Raw genomic sequence first — 20,349 nt, forward strand, 5'->3', positions numbered from 1 at the left:
AAACTGAAATTCATACTCTTCATAGACATCCACAAAACAAGAAACCCCATTGAATGAATGATAGAAACATTGAAACCCCAAAGCCCCTTCCTCATGTCTCTGTAAATAACTTAATTTTATTTCATTATCAAGCACTTCTGAATGCTATAATTGAAGCTGCCTCCATTGGTAGAACGTTCCAGTCTCAAGCCATTGGCTGTGTAAAAATGTATTTTTTCTCAGGTTTGGTTCAATTGTCTGTCATGTTCAGTCTTACTTCCCCTAGTTTTTGTCCACTCCCATCAAAGGGAACAGCTTCCCCCTGTGTACTCTGCCTATACCCTTCCTAATTTTAAATGCTCCTTTGCCACCTCCTCTTCTCCAAAGAGAACAACCAAGTCTCCCCAGTCAACACAGAGAACTGAAGTCCCCAATTTTTGTACCTTCACAAAACAGACAGTATACATCAGTTGTGGCTAAACAAATGGTTTTTAACATTAATCCTGACTTCCTTGTTTTTGTCTTTTGTGCCTCTATATATAATATCTAGAATCCCATATTTTTGACCACTTTCTCAAGCTGCCCTAACACCTTCAATGAACTACATTATGCAAATACAACACCAGATCTTGTACCCCTTTTAAAATTATACTCTGCAGCTTCCGGTTCTTTCTGTTAAAATATCAAACTGTACTTACTTGCAACCATTTTGTCACCATGCAAGGAGACGTCATCAATGCACTGCTGAATCAACAGCACACTGATGATGTTTCCCCATGTGATGATAAAACATTTGCAAGTAAATTGCCAAGATCGGGAACAACTGAACCCAACCATCAACTACCTGAGCTACACACCTTTCAGACTATTTCCAATACTATACCTTTCTCATCATTAAGTTTCATCTGCCATCTAAACTCCTAATCCTGCAACTTGTCAACATTTCCATCTCTGTTGTTCTCACTGCCCTCCATGTCTTCAAGCTTGTGTTGTTTGCAAAGTCAAAAATTATGCCCTGTACACCCCAGTTTGGTTAATGAATTTTAAGAAAGAATAGTGGCCTTAGTCTGAAGACTCAGGGACTCCACTGTAAAGTTTTCTTCAGTCTGAGAAAGAACCTCCCACCACTGACAAGCCAGTTATGTGGCATCTTATAAAATGTCATTTGGAAGTCTAAGTATTCTATTTATCAGCTGCATTTCTTTCATCATCCAAGGTAAGTTTAAAAGAAACCTCTTAAATTAGTGTGACAGAATTTCTCTGTAAAATTATTTTCACATCTGTCCAAGTAGCCCTTAATTCTTCACCTAATTATTGTTTCCTCACCACTGAAATTAAACCAATTGGCCTAAGTTCAGTAAGTTTGTAGGTATACTCTTTTTTTGAACTAGAATGTAACATTTGTAGTTTTTCCATTCCTCGGGCGCTACTCCTGAATCTTTTGATGCCAATAACCAGGCTGGCTCAGACAGATGAAGCAGGAGATATAAAAAGTGGACAGGATCAGACAAGTGAAGAAAGAAGGAATTAGTATTGGAAAAGTAAAAAGTGGAAATGACAGGCAGAGACAGGAGCGCATGATTACAGCAGACACTGACTAGAGCAGGCCCTTGTGCAGACAGACACAGTAATTTCCCCATAGTAAACTTCTATCCTTTGCTTTCCTAAATATCCAAAAATATCTCTGTCTCTGTAGCTTTAGCTAGAAAATTCCTAAGGTTTATTATCCTCCTGTTGAAATAATTTATCATCTTAGCCTCAAATGGACACCTCTTATTTTGAGACAGTGGCCCTTGTTCAAGATACCACAGCCCACAGCCAGTGAAACAGCATCCCCGCATCTTCCACATGAAGAGCAATAAGAACTACATCAGAATCAGGTTTAGCATCACTAGCATATGTCATGAAATTTGTTGACTTTGTGGCAGTAGTACATAATAATAGAAAAAACGTGAATCACAGTAAGTATATACATATTAAATAGTTAAATTAAATAAAGTATTGAGGTCGTGTTCATGGGTTCATTGTTCAATCAGAAATTGGATGGCAGAGGGGAAGAAGCTGTTCCTGAATTGTTGAGTGTGTGCCTTGAGATGTCTCTATTCTTGTCCTCGACTTCTCTTGTAATAAAGTCCAACTTATAGTTAGCCTCCCTAATTGTTTGCTGTACCTGTATGTTAACAGTTAGAGATTCATGTATAGTTTCATCCAGATTCCTCTAAAAGCATACACTTTTCAATTCCTTTAATGTTTTTAATTTTTTCTACCAAAATGAATGAATTCATATTTTGTTTCATATTATGTTGTTTTTGCCATGTCTTCACCTATACACTAATATGTCTACATCTCTTGAAGTCTGTTTGTATCTTTCACACTTCTTTTCCTCATAAACAAACTCAGATATATTGTACAATGTCCCTTTATCCAAATCACAGTATAGTTTATGAACAGTGGGGTTCCTGTAATAATTCCTGTCCACCCAAACTGGGCACAGTCAACTTGAAAATTATTCCTACCTTCTTCCTGTTTGTTAACTGAACCTGAATGCATATCAGCATTGAGCATAATAACATATTAAATAGGAGCAGGAGTAGGCCATCTCCCGTCAAGCCTGCTCCGCCATTCAAAAAGATCATGGCTGATGACTCATCTCCACCTACCTGCTTTTCCCCATAACCCTCAATTCCCCTACAATGCAAAAATCTATCCAACTTTGTCTTAAATATATTTACTGAGGTAGCCTCCACTGCTTCATTGGGCAGAGAATTCCACAGATTCACCACTCTCTGGCAAAGCAGTTCTTCCTCATCTCCGCTCCATATCTACTCCCCTGAATCTTTTATTTATTTAATTACTTATTGAGATACTAGCGCGGAATAGGCCTCCCTGGACCTTGGAACCCATCACCCAACAACCCCCGATTGACTCTATTATACTCACACGGCAATTTACAATAACCTATTAAGCCACTAACTGGTATGTCTTTGGACTGTGGGGGGAAACCAGTGCGCCCAGAGAAAACTGCCACATTCTATAGCAAGGACATACAGACACCTAACAGATGATATCAGAATTGAACTCTGAACTCTGACACCTCGAGCTGTAATAGCATCGTGCTAACCACTACGCTACTCCAGTGTTTAGTTGCGTGTGCTCTAAGTGATCCCAACCTCATGTGCTCTAACTTTATTTCATCATTTTCTCAGTGGTAACTTACTGAGATGCTCCTTCACATCGAAATGTACCACATCTACAGGCTCACCTCACCTGTATCGTTAGTTACAATCTCGAAGATCTGTTTCAGGATCATCAAGCATGATTTCTCTTTCATTAATCTATGATACTTCCCCAATTTAATTTTTATTTTCCAAATAATCTGTTACTATTTTCTTGCAATAGATGTTAATACTTTTCCATATGACTGCCATCCACTTCCTTGGCTTAGATCCCTTTTCTATCTCCCTCCATTCTCATACAGTGGGGTTAAGTTCGCTACCTTCCAATCAGTGGAAACTATTCTTGAATGTACAGAATTCTGGAAGATGACAACCATATTCTCTGTAATCAGCTATTTCAATACCGTGGATACAACTTATCCTGGGGTGTTTGATGAACAGTACGTATGTGGCTGAAGGGCCTATTTTTGATCTGTATAATGCTCTAGCATTTTTTTAAACTAGTATTCATGCCTTTCACTTTCTCACTTGTTAGGTGTGTTACAAAATTAGGCATGGAGTATTTGTTTAATTTCCAAATGAATTCCATTCTATCCAATCCCCATGTTCCATCCTTTATGATCAGGACCTGTGGGCTTAACATAAAACTCATCAGTCCGATGTAAATATGGATATTGGCACACTGATATTGAAGACAAAACTAATTCATGATCAGGTTGGACACTGGAACTAAACATGACAAATGTATTTATTTCTGTTGCAGAGAACAATCAGCTGAAGATCTTGCACGGACCCCTGCAAATTCCACCAGTAACATCCTCAGCAGATTACTTGTCTCATATGACCCAAGAATACGACCAAATTTTAAAGGTTTGTGCAATCCATTGACAGTACAAGGAAACTTAACTTGTAAATTAATCTCAATGATTTTGTAAAAGATTCCTGTAGTTTTGATAACGTAAAGTAGTTTTAAGACTGGTGTATTTAATAATCATTCCACCAGCGTATGCTCCCTATGGGAGTGCATTTTCAGGATGTTCATTCCCCTACTTTATTCAATTAAATTAATGGACTGAAAATTATGGACTATCTGTGAATGTTGCTCCACTCAGGAAGCAATGCATGGTGGGATTTCAGTTCTATTTTATTATCTTTACAGCAAGGAAAATTATTGACTTGGAAACAATTATATGTTGTTATCATAAGGATCTTTATAATTAATGAAATGAACAGCAGGAGCATAGTTTAATTCTATATTTGGTCATGAATAATCTGAGAAGTTGGCGTTTGAGTGGAGTGAGAGAAAGATTTTCAAATGTGTCGCCTGAAGATATTCAAGATTTTTGAATAGAAATCAATCAAATAATCTGATAATTACAAGATAACCCTGGTTAAGATTAAAATATACACATTTATGCTCTGCCTAAGCAGTTCATTAGGATTGAGGGTGTCCTGTTTCCATTGCAGTTCTGTGAGCTTTGAGAAGGCATTCCCCATATTCCTTGATTCCTATAGAGTATATCTAAAAAGCTACTGATCTCCATTTTAAATATAATCTTGAACTGAGCCACTTGGATGGAGAATAACAAAGACGCACCACACCTGAGTGAAGAGAACTCCTTTTGTCCGTTCTGAGTGATGAACACCTTATTTTGAATCTGTCAATATGGGTTCGTAATACTCCAGCCATGGGAAACCTCAGCTTTACATGTAACCTGTCAAGCCCTCAAAAAAGCTTTTACATTTGAATGGGATTACCTCTCATTCTTCTAAATTCTAGAGAATAGAGATTCAGTTGACTTGCCAACATCTTTTATAAATGTACTCTTTCTCATGGTTATCTTCACTGTACCACTTCCCACCCTGTCTCCTGTAAAAATGCTATTCCCGTTTCTCAGTTCCTTCATTCCTGCCAGATCTGTTCCCAGGATAAGACTTTTCTGCCCAGGACGTCAAAGACATTCCCAGGACACTAAAAGATGTCTTCCTTCTTCAAAGAATGGGGTTTCCCTTCCTCCACCATTGATGCTGCCCTCACTTGCATCTCCATTTCCTGTATGTCCACGCTTGCCCCATCTTCCCACTGCCTTAGCAGGGATTAAGTTCCTCTTGTCTTCACCTACTACCTATGAGTGTCCACGTTCACACATCATTTCCCACAACTGCCTCCATCTTCAACAGAATCCTACCATCAAACACATCTTTACCTCCTCCCCACTTGCCACTTCCCACAGGGATCACTTCCTCTGTGATTCCCTTATCCATTCATCCCTTCCCACTAATCTCCCTCCTGCCACATATCTGTGCAAGCGACAGAAACGTTATACCTGCCCATTCACCTCTTTTGCCTCCATTCACGGCCCCAAACAGTCCTTCCTAGTGAGCAAGACTCCACCTGTGAATCTGTTGGGGTCGTCATTGCATCTGGTGCTCCCGATGCAGCTTCATTTACATTGGTGAGACATGATGTAAACTGGGGGACTGCATTGTTGAGCACCTCTGCTCCATCTGCCAAAAGCAGAATTTCCCAGTGGCCAACCATTTTAATTCCTATCCCCAATCCTGTTCTGACATATCAGTCCATGGCCTTCTCTTTTGCCATGATGAGGACATTCTCAGGGTGGAGGATCAACACCTCATATTCCGTCTAGGTAGCCTCCAACCGGATGGCATAAACATCAACTGCCTCTTCTAGCAATTTTTTCCCTCCCCCTTTCTTCTATTACCCACTCTGGCCTCTTACTTCTTCTTCTCACCTGCCTATCACTTCCCCCTGGTGCCTCTCATTCTTTCATGTCTCTCATGGTCCACTCTCTCCTTTCAGATACTTTCTTCTCCAGCCGTTTACCCTTCCCACCCACCTGGCTTCACCTATCACCTTCTAGCTGGTCCTCCTTCCCTGCTCCCCACCTTTTTTATTCTGGCTTCTTCCCCCTTCCTTTCCAGTCCTGAAGAAGGGTCTCAGCCCAAAATGTTGATTCATTTCCACAGGTACTGCCTGACTTGCTGATTTTTGCCAACATTTTGTGTGTGCTGCTGGTTAATGTGCATTGTTTCTATCAGACAGACACTGCTTATCTATTCTGCTACCGTGCACTATTGCTTGATCCTTCCTCGTATACTCTCGATATTTCCTTTCACCCGAATTCATCTGGCCACTTTTTGTTTTAATAAGGTTCATCCAACCACCGGTAAGCTTGTTGTGGAGTGGAGCTTATCTAAAGGACAAATGGTCAACCATTCATCCGTTTTGGCCTCCATGCTAGAACCAAGGACACTCCAGACTCAGTTACTGAGCTGCAGTATACAGACTACGCTCATGTAAACACATGGGTGGACAATAAGCTCAAACACTAAATCATCATAGACTTGTTCACTGCAGCATGCAAGAAAAGTGGCCTTGCACTGAATAGGAAAAGAAAGGTACATCGCATCCGGAGTTTCTCTGGTTAGCGGACGATTTCCCTCCATGCCTCTCTGACGTAGTGGGGAACCGTGTACGAATACCTGCAGTAAAAAAATCATTACTATCTTTCCCCGGTGCACCGCAATCAGCAACCTGTAACTTCCCTGTTGGAGTTGAGCTTTTGAGCCACCTGTACGATCTGGCATTTTTGCGAAGTGAACAGAGGTCTCGAAGGTGCAGGACGGTTCTGGTGTGGTATGCACGGGTGGAATTGAGGTGCTGGGGACTGGGCCCAAGCGCAGGGATTGAACCAGTGTTTGGTCATTGCTGGAGCAGACTTGGAGGTGATTCAGTGTGGCAGAACCAAGGCAGAGATGAGGCAGTGAGGCCCAGGCCTGGGATCGAGAATGAGGAAAGCCCCGAGGTGTGATTGATTTAAGCGCCAGGCCAAATTGGAAAGGTCCAATACGGGCCAAATCAAGCCGGCAGGCTCCAGGCCTGAGAGGGTAGCGAAACAGCAGGGCCCGTGTCCAAGAGTGGGGCTTGTACGACTTAAGTGCTGAGCCATATTAAAAAGGTCAGGGTGTCAGGGCCAGAGTTGAGGGTTGGGCCGGTTTAGCTCGCTGCTCTGCATGGTTTACTTGTCTCTTTGCTGAACTGAGGCTGTAGCCTTCAACTAACGGGCTACTGGATCTGCTACGGTGATGACTGGCTTCACTTCCATGAATTTCATTTGTTTGCTTGCTTTTGTTGTTTCCACGACTTGTCTTTTTTTTCTGCACATTGGGAGTTTGACGATCTTTTTATAATGGGTTTTATGGGTTTCCTTGTTTTGTGGCTGCCTGTAAGGGAATGACTCTTAAGGTTGTAATTAGTACATATACTTTGATAATAAATGTACTTTGAAATTTGAACTTTGAAGGTTGGAGGAACAATACTTTATATTTTGTCTGGTAGCCCCCGGCCTTATGGCATGAATATCAATTTCTCTAACTTCTAGCAAAATTCCCCCACCCTCCTTCCTACTCCATGGTAAGTTCCACAGTGTCACCCTTGAAGGCATTAATCACTTTCCACATGCTGAGAGCCAGATCTCAGCAGAGGCAGACATTGACGACAACGTTTACTTTCACCTTCAGTGCACCATTGCAGCCATGGGCAATCTGAAGGAGGAGTGTTTGAAGATCAAGGCTTCAAGCTGAACATGAAGCTTGTGTTTACAGTGCAGTGCAGCAGAGACCCCTGCCTGCCTGCACATTCTGTGAGAGGCAGGAACTAAGCTACAGCAGTCATCTCAATGAATGTCTCCTCAAAGTTGCTGAAATCCACTAGCAAGATGAGTGAATCAGCATGAGTTTTCTCTCCCAGGCTAATATATTGATTCATCACTTCCTTTGATGGGCCTGAATGTGCTGAAAAAGACATTCTACTCTGAGTACTATCACAGGTATCAGATTACTAAGACAACAGAAACATTCCCACATGTTCTTAGAGCCTCTTTGGATATGTATAGTGTCCTCATCAGTTCATAGAAATTCTTGACTGGTGACTAATCGGACTGTAGGAGTATCTGATTTGCCAGGGAGCCTTGCATCTCTTCATTGGAAGCACATGGAAGTCCAGTGAAGCTAGCGGAAGGAATGCACCACCTGAGGCGTCTTCTTGGGTGCCTAGGTGCAACTCGAGTAGCAGCAGTACTCTCAATGGATATGAATAAATATTCTTGTTTCAGCCTGTTACAGCTAAAAAGCACAACTGCTTCCAAGGTCAGTAGAGTCAACAAAGATGTCTTAATGCGTTTAAATGAACTATCGCTGCTTAAAACCGACGGAAGCAACACAGTCTGTGGTCGGAAGGGCCCACGGAGAAAACCTTGGGGAAAACGTGGACGAAGATCAGGATTACAAGTGCATTTAAGGAAACGGAGTTTTAAACTCTCTATACCGACAATCTTGCTGGCGAACGTGCAGTCCCTGGTGAATAAGATCAATGATCTCAGAGCCAGGGTGCTGAATCAGAGGGACATTAGGACCACGTGTGTCCTTTGTTTCACGGAATCCTGGTTAACCCTTTCCGTACCGGATGCAGCGATTCAGATTGACGGGTTTACTATACACCATCAGGGTACATCTATAGAGTCTCTCAAAAGCAGAGGTGGAGGAGCCTGCTTCATGATCAACTCTTCTTGGTGCAGGAATATATCAGTTCTGACCCAATTCTGCTCACCAGACCAGGAGTATCTAGCAGTAAAATGTCGTCCTTTTTACTTACCGCAGGAGTACTCTGGGGTCATTCTGGTAGCAGTTTACATTCCACCTCAGGCCAACGTCAGTCAGGCTTTAGATGATCTGAGCAATGGGATCTACATGCATGAAACAGCGCATGCTAATACCTTCACCGTCGTTTTGGGAGATTTTAACAAGGCCAGTCTGAAAAAAATCACTAAACAATTACCATCAACAGATCACTTGCAATACCAGAGGAAACAACACACTGGATCATTGTTACACCGGCATCAAGAATGCCTACCATGCTGTTCCACGCCCTCACTTTGGGAAGTCTGATCACCAAGCTGTACTTCTACTCCCTGAGTATAGGCAGAGACTGAAGACTGCAGTACCAGTAGTGAGGACCAAGAAGGTTTGGGCAAGGGAAGCACAAGTGTGCCTACAGGACTGCTTTGAATTGGTGGACTGGGCTGTATTCAGGGATTCATCTTCGAATCTGGATGAGTATGCTGCAGTTGTTACCGACTTCATTAAGACCCATGTGGATGAGTGTGTGCCTACAAAGACTTACTGTACATTCCCAAACCAAAAGCCGTGGATGAACCAGGAGGTACGTCATCTGCTAAGGGCTAGATCTGTGGCATTCAAGTCTGGCAACCCAGGCCTGTACCAGAAAGCCAGGTATGATTTGAGGAGGGCTATTTCAAGGGCGAAGGGACAATTTTGAATGAGGTTGGAGGCGACATCAGATGCACGGCAACTCTGGCAGGGATTGCAAGACATTACTTCCTACAAAGCAAAACCCACTAGAATGAATGGCAGCTATGCTTCACTACCAGAGGAACTCAACGCCTTCTATGCACGCTTTGAAAGGGAGAGCACTACTACAGCTGTGAAGATCCCTGCTGCACCTGATGACCCTGTGATCTCTGTCTCAGAGGCCAATGTTAGACTGTCTTTAAAGAGAGTGAACCCTCGCAAGGCAGAAGGTCCCAATGGAGTACCTGGTAAGGCTCTGAAGATTTGTGCCAACCAACTCGCAGGAGTATTCAAGGACATTTTCAACCTCTCACTGCTACGGGCAGAAGTTCCCACTTGCTTCAATTATACCAGTGCCAAAGAAGAATAGTGTGGGCTGCCTTAACGCATATCACCCGGTCGCACTCACATTGAATGTGATGAAATGCTTTGAGAGGTTGGTTATGACTTGCCTGAACTCTTGCCTCGGCAAGGACCTGGACCCATTGCACTTTGCCTATGGTCACAATAGGTCAACGGCAGATGCAATCTCCATGGCTCTTCACATGGCTTTAGACCACCTGGACAACACAAACACCTACGTTAGGATGCTGTTCATTGACTATAGCTCAGCATTTAATACCATCATTCCCACAATCCTGATTGAGAAGTTGCAGAACCTGGGTTCTGTACCTTCCTCTGTAATTGGATCTTCGACTTCCAAACTGGAAGACCACAGTCTGTGTGGATTGGTGATAACATACCACTGATGATCAATACTGGCGCACCTCAGTGGTGCGTTTGTATACATGTGACTGCGTGGCTAGGCATAGCTCAAATACAATCTACAAATTTGTTGACGATACAACCATTGTTGGTAGAATCTCATGTGGTGATGAGAGGGCAAACAGGAGTGAGATATGCCAACTAGTGGAATGGTGCCGCAGCAACAACCTGGCACTCAACGTCAGGAAGATGAAAGAGCTGATTGTGGACTTCAGGAAGGGTAAGATGAAGGAACACATGCCAATCTTCATAGAGGGATCAGAAGTGGAAAGAGTGAGCAGCTTCAAGTTCCTGGGTGTCAAGATCTCTGAGGATCTAACCTGGTCCCAACATATCAATGTAGTTATAAAGTAGGCAAGACAGCGGCTATACTTTATTAGGAGTTTGTAGAGATTTGGCATGTCAACAAATACACTCAAAAACTTCTATAGTCGTACCGTGGAGAGCATTCTGACAGGCTGCATCACTGTCTGGTATGGAGGGGCTACTGCACAGGACTGAAAGAAACTGCAGAAGGTTGCAAGTCTAGTCAGCTTCATCTTGGGCACTAGCCTACAAAGTACCCAGGACATCTTTAGGGAGCGGTGTCTCAGAAAGGTAGTGTCCTTTCCAGCACCCAGGGCATGCCCTTTTCTCACTGTTACCATCAGGTAGGAGATACAGAAGCCTGAAGGCACACACTCAGCAATTCAGAAACAGCTTCTTCTCCTCTGCCATCTGATTCCTAAATGGACTTTGAAGCTTTGGACACTACCTCACTTTTTTAATATACAGTATTTCTGTTTTTACACATTTTAAAATAATTATTTAATATACGTAATTGATTTACTTGTTTATTTATTATGTTTTATTTAATTTATTATTATTATTTTTCTCTCTCTGCTAGATTATGTATTGCATTGAACTGCTGCTTCTAAGTTAACAAATTTTACGTCACATACTGGTGATAATAAACCTGATTCTTCCCCTTATCCTCCTTCAATTCGAAGAGAGAAACCTAGCTGGTCGTAACATGCATTAAGGTGGTAAATCTCTGGGGCCTGATTAGGTGTGTCCAAAAGTACTATGGAAAACCAGAACTAAAAATAGTGGGAACTCTGGATGAGATCTATGAAACAATTTTAGCAATGGGTGAAATGCCAGAAGACTGGATGGTAACTAATGTTGTGCTGGAAACTATAGACCAGTAAATCTAAAAATCTACAGTTACTAACAGGGATTCTGAGGAATAAGATATACATGCTTTAGAAAGTAGGGTTGATTAGGAATATTCAGCATAACTTTCTCCATGGGAGATCATGTCTCACAAATTTTATTTTGTTTTTGAAGACATATCAAGAAAGTCAATCAGACTAGGATGGTAGACATTGTTTATATGGACTTAAGTAAAGCCTTTGATTCAGTAAGGCCTTTCTAAGGAAAATGAGGGGTAATCTTGGTGAATAAAGTCCTGAAGGACGTAGATAGGGTGAATACATACAGTACTTTTCCCAGGATTGAGGAATCAAAAACTAGCGGGTATAGGATCAAGGTGAGAAGGGAGAGATTTAATAAGAACCTGAGGTGCAAATCTTCACCCAGAGGATGGTCCATTATGAAATGAGCTGTTAGAGCTAGTGGCTGAGGCAGGTACATTAACCACATTTGAAATACATTTGGACCATTACATTGATTGAAAAAAAATAGTGAAATAAAGGTCAACTGCAGCCAAATGGGACTTGCTTAGATGGTAAAACACACAGAAAATGCTGGAGGAACTCAGCAAGACAAGCAGCAACATTGAAGATCATAAGACATTGGAGCAGAATTAAGTCATTCTACCCATCTAGTATTTCTGCATTCTATTATGGCTGATACATTTCCCATTTCAACCAGGAGGGGAATAAACAGCTGATGTTTCAGACCAAGATCCTTCATCTGGACTGTCCTGATTAAGGATCTCAGCCCAAAATGTCAACTGTTTATTCCTCTCCGTAGATGCTGCCTGACTTGTTTAGTTCCTCCAGCATTTTGTGTGTGAATCCCTTGTGTTTATGTTTAGCTTATAAGGGTGCCTTGGCCAGTTGAGCCTGATTATGGTTCTAGCAGAGGTATGGCTAAGTTACCTCCCTACTTCTGAAATTAATGCCCTGATTAAAGAACACCAATATTCCCTGTGCCTTTCTAACCTAATCATCCAACTGCATTGTCTTCTTCATGAGTCAATGGACTGATGCTACCAGTTCCTTGCATTCCTCAATATTTCCTAACGCTCTACTAATCATGCTATTTACCAAGCCTCATTAGATCTCACAGAATGCATCACCCCACTTGAATGGATTAAACTCCATCTGTTATGTTATCAAAACACCAATATCTCCCTGCAGTCTAAGACTGCCTTCTGCAATATCAAATACAGAATTATTTTCCTGTATCTTCCTTACTACTGATAACTAGGCTACAAGTCCATAATTTCCTAACTTTTTCTTACTCCCTTTCTGAAAAAAAGGCAAACTATGTTTGCTAACTCTCAGTTTGCAGTACTACTGAGCCAGAGCCCCAGCTATCTGTTCCCTTATCTCCCCTATCAGCCTGGGATAAATTCCATTCAATTCTGAGGATTCCCATTTAATTATGTAGACCTACACCAAATTTTCAGCTTCTCTTTCACTGAATTCACCAGCTACAAAATCTGTTTCGTTTGTGAATATTGATGAAAAGTATTAATTTAGGAACTCACCTAAGCCTCTGCTGCACCAAGATGGCTCTACTTTTTCCCAAGTTATTTTTTACGCCAGGATTGATGCAGTGTTTCACCCTGAAACACTGACTATTAATTTTGCCCCACAGATGCTGCTTGATCCGCTAAGTTCTTCCAGTAGATTGAGTGTTTTTCATTAGAACAGATTTCTACTGTGTAAATAAATTCATGGACAAGGATAGATCTGGTCCTAGGGTTGAGGTTCTTAACTGGAAGAAGGCCAAATTTGAAGAAATGAGAAAGGATCTAAAAAGCGTGGATTGGGACAGGTTGTTCTCTGGCAAGGATGTGATCGGTAGGTGGGAAGCCTTAAAAGGAGAAATTTTGAGAGTTCAGAATTTGTATGTTCCTGTCAGGATTAAAGGCAAAGTGAATAGGAATAAGGAACCTTGGTTCTCAAGGGATATTGCAACTCTGATAAAGAAGAAGAGAGAGTTGTATGACATGTATAGGAAGCAGGGAGTAAATAAGGTGCTTGAGGAGTATAAGAAGTGCAAGAAAATACTTAAGAAAGAAATCAGGAGGGCTAAAAGAAGACATGAGGTTGCCTTGGCAGTCAAAGTGAAGGATAATCCAAAGAGCTTTTACAGGTATATTAAGAGCAAAAGGATTGTAAGGGATAAAATTGGTCCTCTTGAAGATCAGAGTGGTCGGCTATGTGCGGAACCAAAGGAAATGAGGGAGATCTTAAATAGGTTTTTTGCGTCTGTATTTACTAAGGAAACTGGCATGAAGTCTATGGAGTTAAGGGAAACAAGTAGTGAGATCATGGAAACTGTACAGATCGAAAAGGAGGAGGTCCTTGCTGTCTTGAGGAAAATTAAAGTGGATAAATCCTCGGGACCTGACAGGTTCCCTCGGACCATGAAGGAGACTAGTGTTGAAATTGCAGGGCCCTGGCAGAAATATTTAAAATGTCGCTGTCTACAGGTGAGGTGCTGGAGGATTGGAAAGTGGCTCATGTTGTCCCGTTGTTTAAAAAAGGATCGAAAAGTAATCCAGGAAATTATAGGCCGGTAAGTTTAACGTCAGTAGTAGGTAAGATATTGGAGGGAGTACTAAGAGACAGAATCTACAAGCATTTGGATAGACAGGGACTTATTAGGGAGAGTCAACATGGCTTTGTGCGTGGTAGGTCATGTTTGACCAATCTATTGGAGTTTTTCAAGGAGGTTACCAGGAAAGTGGATGAAGGGAAGGCAGTGGATATTGTCTACATGGACTTCAGAAAGGCCTGTGACAAGGTCCCGCATGGGAGGTTAGTTGGGAAAATTCAGTTGCTAGGTATACATGGAGAGGTGGTAAATTGGATTAGACATTGGCTCAATGGAAGAAGCCGAAGAGTGGTAGCAGAGAATTGCTTCTCCGAGTGGAGGCCTGTGACTAGTGGTGTGCCACAGGGATCAGTGCTGGGTCCATTGTTATTTGCCATCTATATCAATGATCTGGATGATAATGTGGTAAATTGGATCAGCAAATTTGCTGATGATACAAAGATTGGAGGTGTAGTAGACAGTGAAGAAGGTTTTCAGAGCCTGCAGAGGGACTTGGACCATCTGGAAAAATGGGCTGAAAAATGGCAGATGGAGTTTAATACTGACAAGTGTGAGGTATTGCACGTTGGATGGACAAACCAAGGTAGAACATACAGGGTTAATGGTAAGGCACTGAGGAGTGCAGTGGAACAGAGGGATCTGGAAATACACATACAAAATTCCCTAAAAGTAGCATCACAGGTAGATAGGGTTGTAAAGAGAGCTTTTGGTACATTGACCTTTATTAATCAAAGTATTGAGTATAAGAGCTGGAATGTTATGATGAGGTTGTATAAGGCATTGGTGAGGCCGAATCTGGAGTATTGTGTTCAGTTTTGGTCACCAAATCACAGGAAGGATATTAATAAGGTTGAAAGAATGCAGAGAAGGTTTACAAGGATGTTGCCGGGACTTGAAAAACTCAGTTACAGAGAAAGGTTGAATAGGTTAGGCCTTTATTCCCTGGAGCGTAGAAGAATGAGGGGAGATTTGATAGAGGTATATAAAATTATGATGGGTATAGATAGAGTGAATGCAAGCAGGCTTTTTTCCACTGAGGCAAAGGGAGAAAAAATCCAGAGGACATGGGTTAAGGGTGAGGGGGGAAAAGTTTAAAGGGAACATTGGGGGGGGCTTCTTCACACAGAGAGTGGTGGGAGTATGGGATGAGCTGCCAGATGAGGTGGTAAATGTGGGTTCTTTTTTAACATTTAAGAATAAATTGGACAGATACATGGATGGGAGGTGTATGGAGGGATATGGTCCGTGTGCAGGTCAGTGGGACTAGGCAGAAAATGGATTGGCACAGCCAAGAAGGGCCAAAAGGCCTGTTCCTGTGCTGTAGTTTCTATGGTTTCTATGGTTTCCTACTGAGGTTTCTCCCACCACTGCCCTCAGATCTCCAGACTGCTGTGGTCATACCCTGTGCAACGTCAACTATTTCTGCAAAGCTTTATGACCATGTTAACCAGACTGAAGCCCTGTACGTATGTACAAGGAGCACTAGACTAAGACTTCTGCCCTAATTTGTACTTTTCAATAGTCCCATTCATAAGTTGAGTGTCATTGTAGACAATTTAACATTGTGCTGGTCATAAAAATACTATCAGTCAGATGTATCCAGTAGATGGAAATGTTTACACTTGGACGTGAGTTCAAGGAACAAATATAAATAGATACTTTATTGATCTCAAAGGAAATTACAGTGTCACAATAGCATTACAAGTGCACAGATATACAAATATACAAATATTAGAAGAGAAGTAAGAAAGAATAAAAAATAAGTGACCTCAAACAGTCTATCAGGAGGGGGTCATCACTTCCCCAGCTATAGGTTGACTCATTTTAGAGCCTAATGGCCAAGGGTAAGAATGACCTCATATCGCACTCTTTGGAGCAGTTCAGTTGTCTTAGTCTATTACTAAAAGTGCTCCTCTGTTCAGCCAAGGTGGCATGCAGAGGGTGAGAAACATTGTCCGGAATTGCTAGGATTTTCCATAGGGTCCTTTGTTCTACCACAGCCTCCAGTTCATCCAGTTTGACTCCTATAACAGAGCCAGCTTTTCTAATCAGTTTACACATCAAAGTTGCTGGTGAACGCAGCAGGCCAGGCAGCACCTCTAGGAAGAGGTACAGTCGACGTTTCGGGCCGAGACCGTTCGTCAGGACTAACTGAAGGAAGAGCTAGTAAGAGATTTGAAAGTGAGAGGGGGAGGGGGAGATCCAAAATGATAGGAGAAGACAGGAGGGGGAGGGATAGAGCCAAGAGCTGGACAGTTGATTGGCAAAAGGGATACGAGAGGATCATGGGACAGGAGGCCCACGGAGAAGGAAAGGGGGGAAAAAACCCAGAGGAGAGTTTTTCCCCCCTCCCCCCTTTCCTTCTCCCTGGGCCTCCTGTCCCATGATGCTCTCATATCCCTTTTGCCAATCACCTGTCCAGCTCTTGGCTCCATCCCTCCCCCTCCTGTCTTCTCCTATCATTTCGGATCTCCCCCTCCCCCTCCCACTTTCAAATCTCTTACTAGCTCTTCCTTCAGTTAGTCCTGACGAAGGGTCTCGGCCCGAAACGTCGACTGTACCTCTTCCTAGAGGTGCTGCCTGGCCTGCTGCTTTCACCAGCAACTTTGATGTGTGTTGCTTGAATTCCCAGCATCTGCAGAATTCCTCGTGTTTATGTTTCTAATCAGTTTATTGAGTCTGTTGGCATCACCTGTGTTGATGCCATTGCCCCAGCACACCACCGCACAGGAGATTGTACTGGTGACAACAGACTGGTAGAACATGTGAACGAGAGGCCTGCATACTCCAAAGGACCTCAGTCTCCTCTGGAAACAGGAGTGACTCTGGCCCTTCTTGTACACAGTCTCTGTGTTGGTACTCTATGCAAGTCTGTCATCCAGGTGCACCCATCCATGTCCTCACCATCAATAGTAACAGGGAGCGGTGCAGGCTTAGTCTTCCTAAAGTCCATCACCATCTCCTTTGTCTTACTGATGTTGAGCTGCAGATGATTCAGCTTGCACCATTTGAGAAAGTCCTCCACCAGGGCCCTGTATTCATCCTCCTGTCCTTCCTTTATACACCCAACCATTATACTTTATACTTTATTGTCGCCAAACAATTGGTACTAGAACGTGCAATCATCACAGCGATATTTGATTCTGCGCTTCACATTCCCTGGATTACAAATATTAAATAATTAAAATATTAAAAATAGTTAATATTAGTAAATATTAAAAATTTAAATTATAAATCATAAATAGAAAAATAGAAAAATGGGAAGTAAGGTAGTGCAAAAAAACCGAGAGGCAGGTCCAGATATTTGGAGGGTATGGCCCAGATCCGGGTCAGGGTTCGTTCAGCAGTCTTATCACAGTTGGAAAGAAGCTGTTCCCAAATCTGGCCGTACGAGTCTTCAAGCTCCTGAACCTTCTCCCGGAGGGAAGAGGGATGAAAAGTGTGTTGGCTGGGTGGGTCGTGTCCTTGATTATCCTGGCAGCACTGCTCTGACAGCGTGCGGTGTAAAGTGAGTCCACGGATGGAAGATTGGTTTGTATGATGTGCTGTGCCGTGTTCACGATCTTCTGCAGCTTCTTTTGGTCTTGGACAGGACAACTTCCATACCAGGTTGTGATGCACCCTAGAAGAATGCATTCTATGGTGCATCTAGTGAGGGTTTTAGGGGACAGGCCATAATGTGAGAATTTCGGCAGATGACATGACTAAGTGTTGTATTTAAAGTCCGAGGTATACAGGGTAAAAAGGGAGGGAGCCAATTCAGTCCCTTCTGGAGCCCCAGTGCTGCTTATAGCCATGTCTAACACACAACTCTGAAGCCGCACAAACTGTGGTCTACCTGTCCGTTAGTCCATTATCCAGGATACAATGGAAATGCCAACCTGTATTGAATAGAGCTTTTCCCCTAGCAATATTGACTGTATGGTATTGAGGGCACATGAGAAATCAAAAAACATGATCTTCACAGTGCTGTCCTGCTTATCCAAATGGGAGTAGACTCTGTTCAGCAAATAGAAGGCAGCATCATTGACTCCATTATGCTTCTGGTAGGCAAACTGCAGTGGATCGAGGTTACATAAAGTTGCTGCAAAAATATTTTGTGTGAATTTAAAGTTTAGATTGAAGCAGTGATTTCGTTTTTTTTGGTGATGATTTAAAATGACTGATAAGGAGTTGAAGCTTATTTATTTATTTATTGAGATACAGCCCAAAATAGGCCCTTCTGACCTTTCTAGCCACATCACACAGCAATCCCCCAATTTAATCCTAGAATCACGGGATAATTTTAAAAGACCAATTAACCTACCAACTGGGACATCTTTGTAGGAACATCCAGTCATGGGGAGAACGTACAAACTCCTTACAGACAGCAGCGGGAATTGAACTTGGGTTGTCTGTACTGTAAAGCGTTGTGCTAACCACAGTGCTACCTTGCCACCCTTTTCTTATCTCTTCTGAATTTTACTTCCACTGACTTCCTTCCAATAGCTGTAAAATTGACAGCTATTCTTTTACAAAGATGTTGCCTGGATTGGGGAGCATACCTTATGAGAATAGGTTGAGTGAACTCGGCCTTTTCTCCTTGGAGCAACAGAGGATGAGAGGTGACCTGATAGAAGTGTATAAGATGATGAGAGGCATTAATCCTGTGGATAGTCAGAAGCTTTTTCCCAGGGCTGAAATGGTTGCCACAAGAGGACACAGGTTTAAGGTGCGGGGGAGTAGGTACAGAGGAGATGTCAGGGGTACCTTTTTTACTCAGAGAGTGGTGAGTGCATGGAATGAGCTGCTGGCAACGATGGTGGAGGCGGATACGATAGGGTCTTTTAAGAGACATTTAGATAGGTACATGGAGCTTAGTAAAACAGTAGGCGTAGTAATTTCTAAGGTAGGGACATGTTCGGCACAACTCTGTGGGCCAAAGGGCTTGTATTGTGCTGTAGGTTTTCTATGCTCTATGTTCAAAATGTATTCACTCCAGAAACTTGGGTGTACTTACCAAGGCCACCATTATTGTTTAAGTACACGTGACATGGGTAGATTATCTGCATGTCCTTTCCATGATATTCCTGGAACACTCCATGAATCCTGCATTTACGCAGAGCCAATATCATAGTCAATCTCTTGCAAGCTATAGCTAGCATGAGTATATTTGAAGTCACTGCATGGCCCAGAACTACATATAAGATAATAGTGGACCAGCTTGTACTATCCTGACTGCTCTATCCACATCCCTAGGCTTGGGGTGAAGGATTTATCTCACTGGCCTTTCACAATTACCAGGCTGGCAGCTCCGTAGTATGGAAGCCCACTCCCAAATATTCCATGCAGTTGAGTTGGAACTTTATCTTCTTGTAATTTTAACAATTTGTACATGCCCTTAACATTGAGACATTTAAAAACTATTAAAAGTCAAGCAAATAATTGCAAATATTAAAAATCTAGGTTTAGAAAAGTTAGCTCAAACATGTTTAAACTTCAATAAATCCAAAAAGGTATCAAGGTAGACAGAAAATTTAGCAGCAATTACCTTTCACATTGCGAGCTCAAACTGTTCCCTATTAAAAAAAATTTGAAATTGATTGGATTTTGAATCCTACCCCCATGTCCTAGCTGTTGTAGGATCCAAGGTGGGTTCTCATTTCCCTGCTAAGGAGTTCCAGAAAGATTGGCCCCATTGCTGAATTCTGTGTAGAACTACTAGATTCATACCACCACTGATAAATACCGTACATCGTTCATTCCCAAAGTTCTTATCTGCCAGCACCAGATCGGAGGTTTGGTCTTATGTCAGTTTGCGCAACTCAAAGTTTTCTCCTTTTGAAAAAGGCAAAGCAAAGCTCAACTTCAATAACTTTATCATTCTCCAAGGACTTGGAGATATCTGAATTGGTCTACCTCATAACGCCAGATCGTTACAAGTATCTATAACAATTGTAGGGTGCATCAAGTGCCAACAATGTGAAAACCTTACAACTTACTTTAGTCAGCAGCCAGACTATGTTCTGAATCTTCACTCATCTACTAACAGAACTACCCCAGACGTTTTGTGGCTTGAGAAAAACTCTAGGATATACAGGCAAAAATGATTGAGTACAGATATTCAGGAAAGGTGCTGAGGAATATTTTGTTCAGATTTATAATTAAAAGAGAAGATACAGGTGCATTAAAGTTGGCAGAAGGGGATCCGAAAGCAATCTGATATAAATGTAAACATGGCTAAATTCTGCCATAAAGAAAA

General features: G+C 42.2%; 1 protein-coding gene across 1 annotated transcript in view; it reads left to right on the plus strand.

The window, feature by feature from the left end:
• The window catches only part of glrbb (glycine receptor, beta b), a 151,876-nt gene that overhangs the window by 44,116 nt on the left and 87,411 nt on the right, over window positions 1-20,349 (plus strand). The window contains exon 3 of the mRNA XM_072254697.1: window positions 3,919-4,025. Within this exon, the coding sequence (XP_072110798.1) occupies window positions 3,919-4,025 (107 nt within the window). The remainder of the gene's footprint in view (window positions 1-3,918; window positions 4,026-20,349) is intronic.

Source organism: Mobula birostris, chromosome 4 (genome assembly GCF_030028105.1).
Source record: "Mobula birostris isolate sMobBir1 chromosome 4, sMobBir1.hap1, whole genome shotgun sequence".
In the NCBI taxonomy this organism is placed as follows: Eukaryota; Metazoa; Chordata; class Chondrichthyes; order Myliobatiformes; family Myliobatidae; genus Mobula; species Mobula birostris.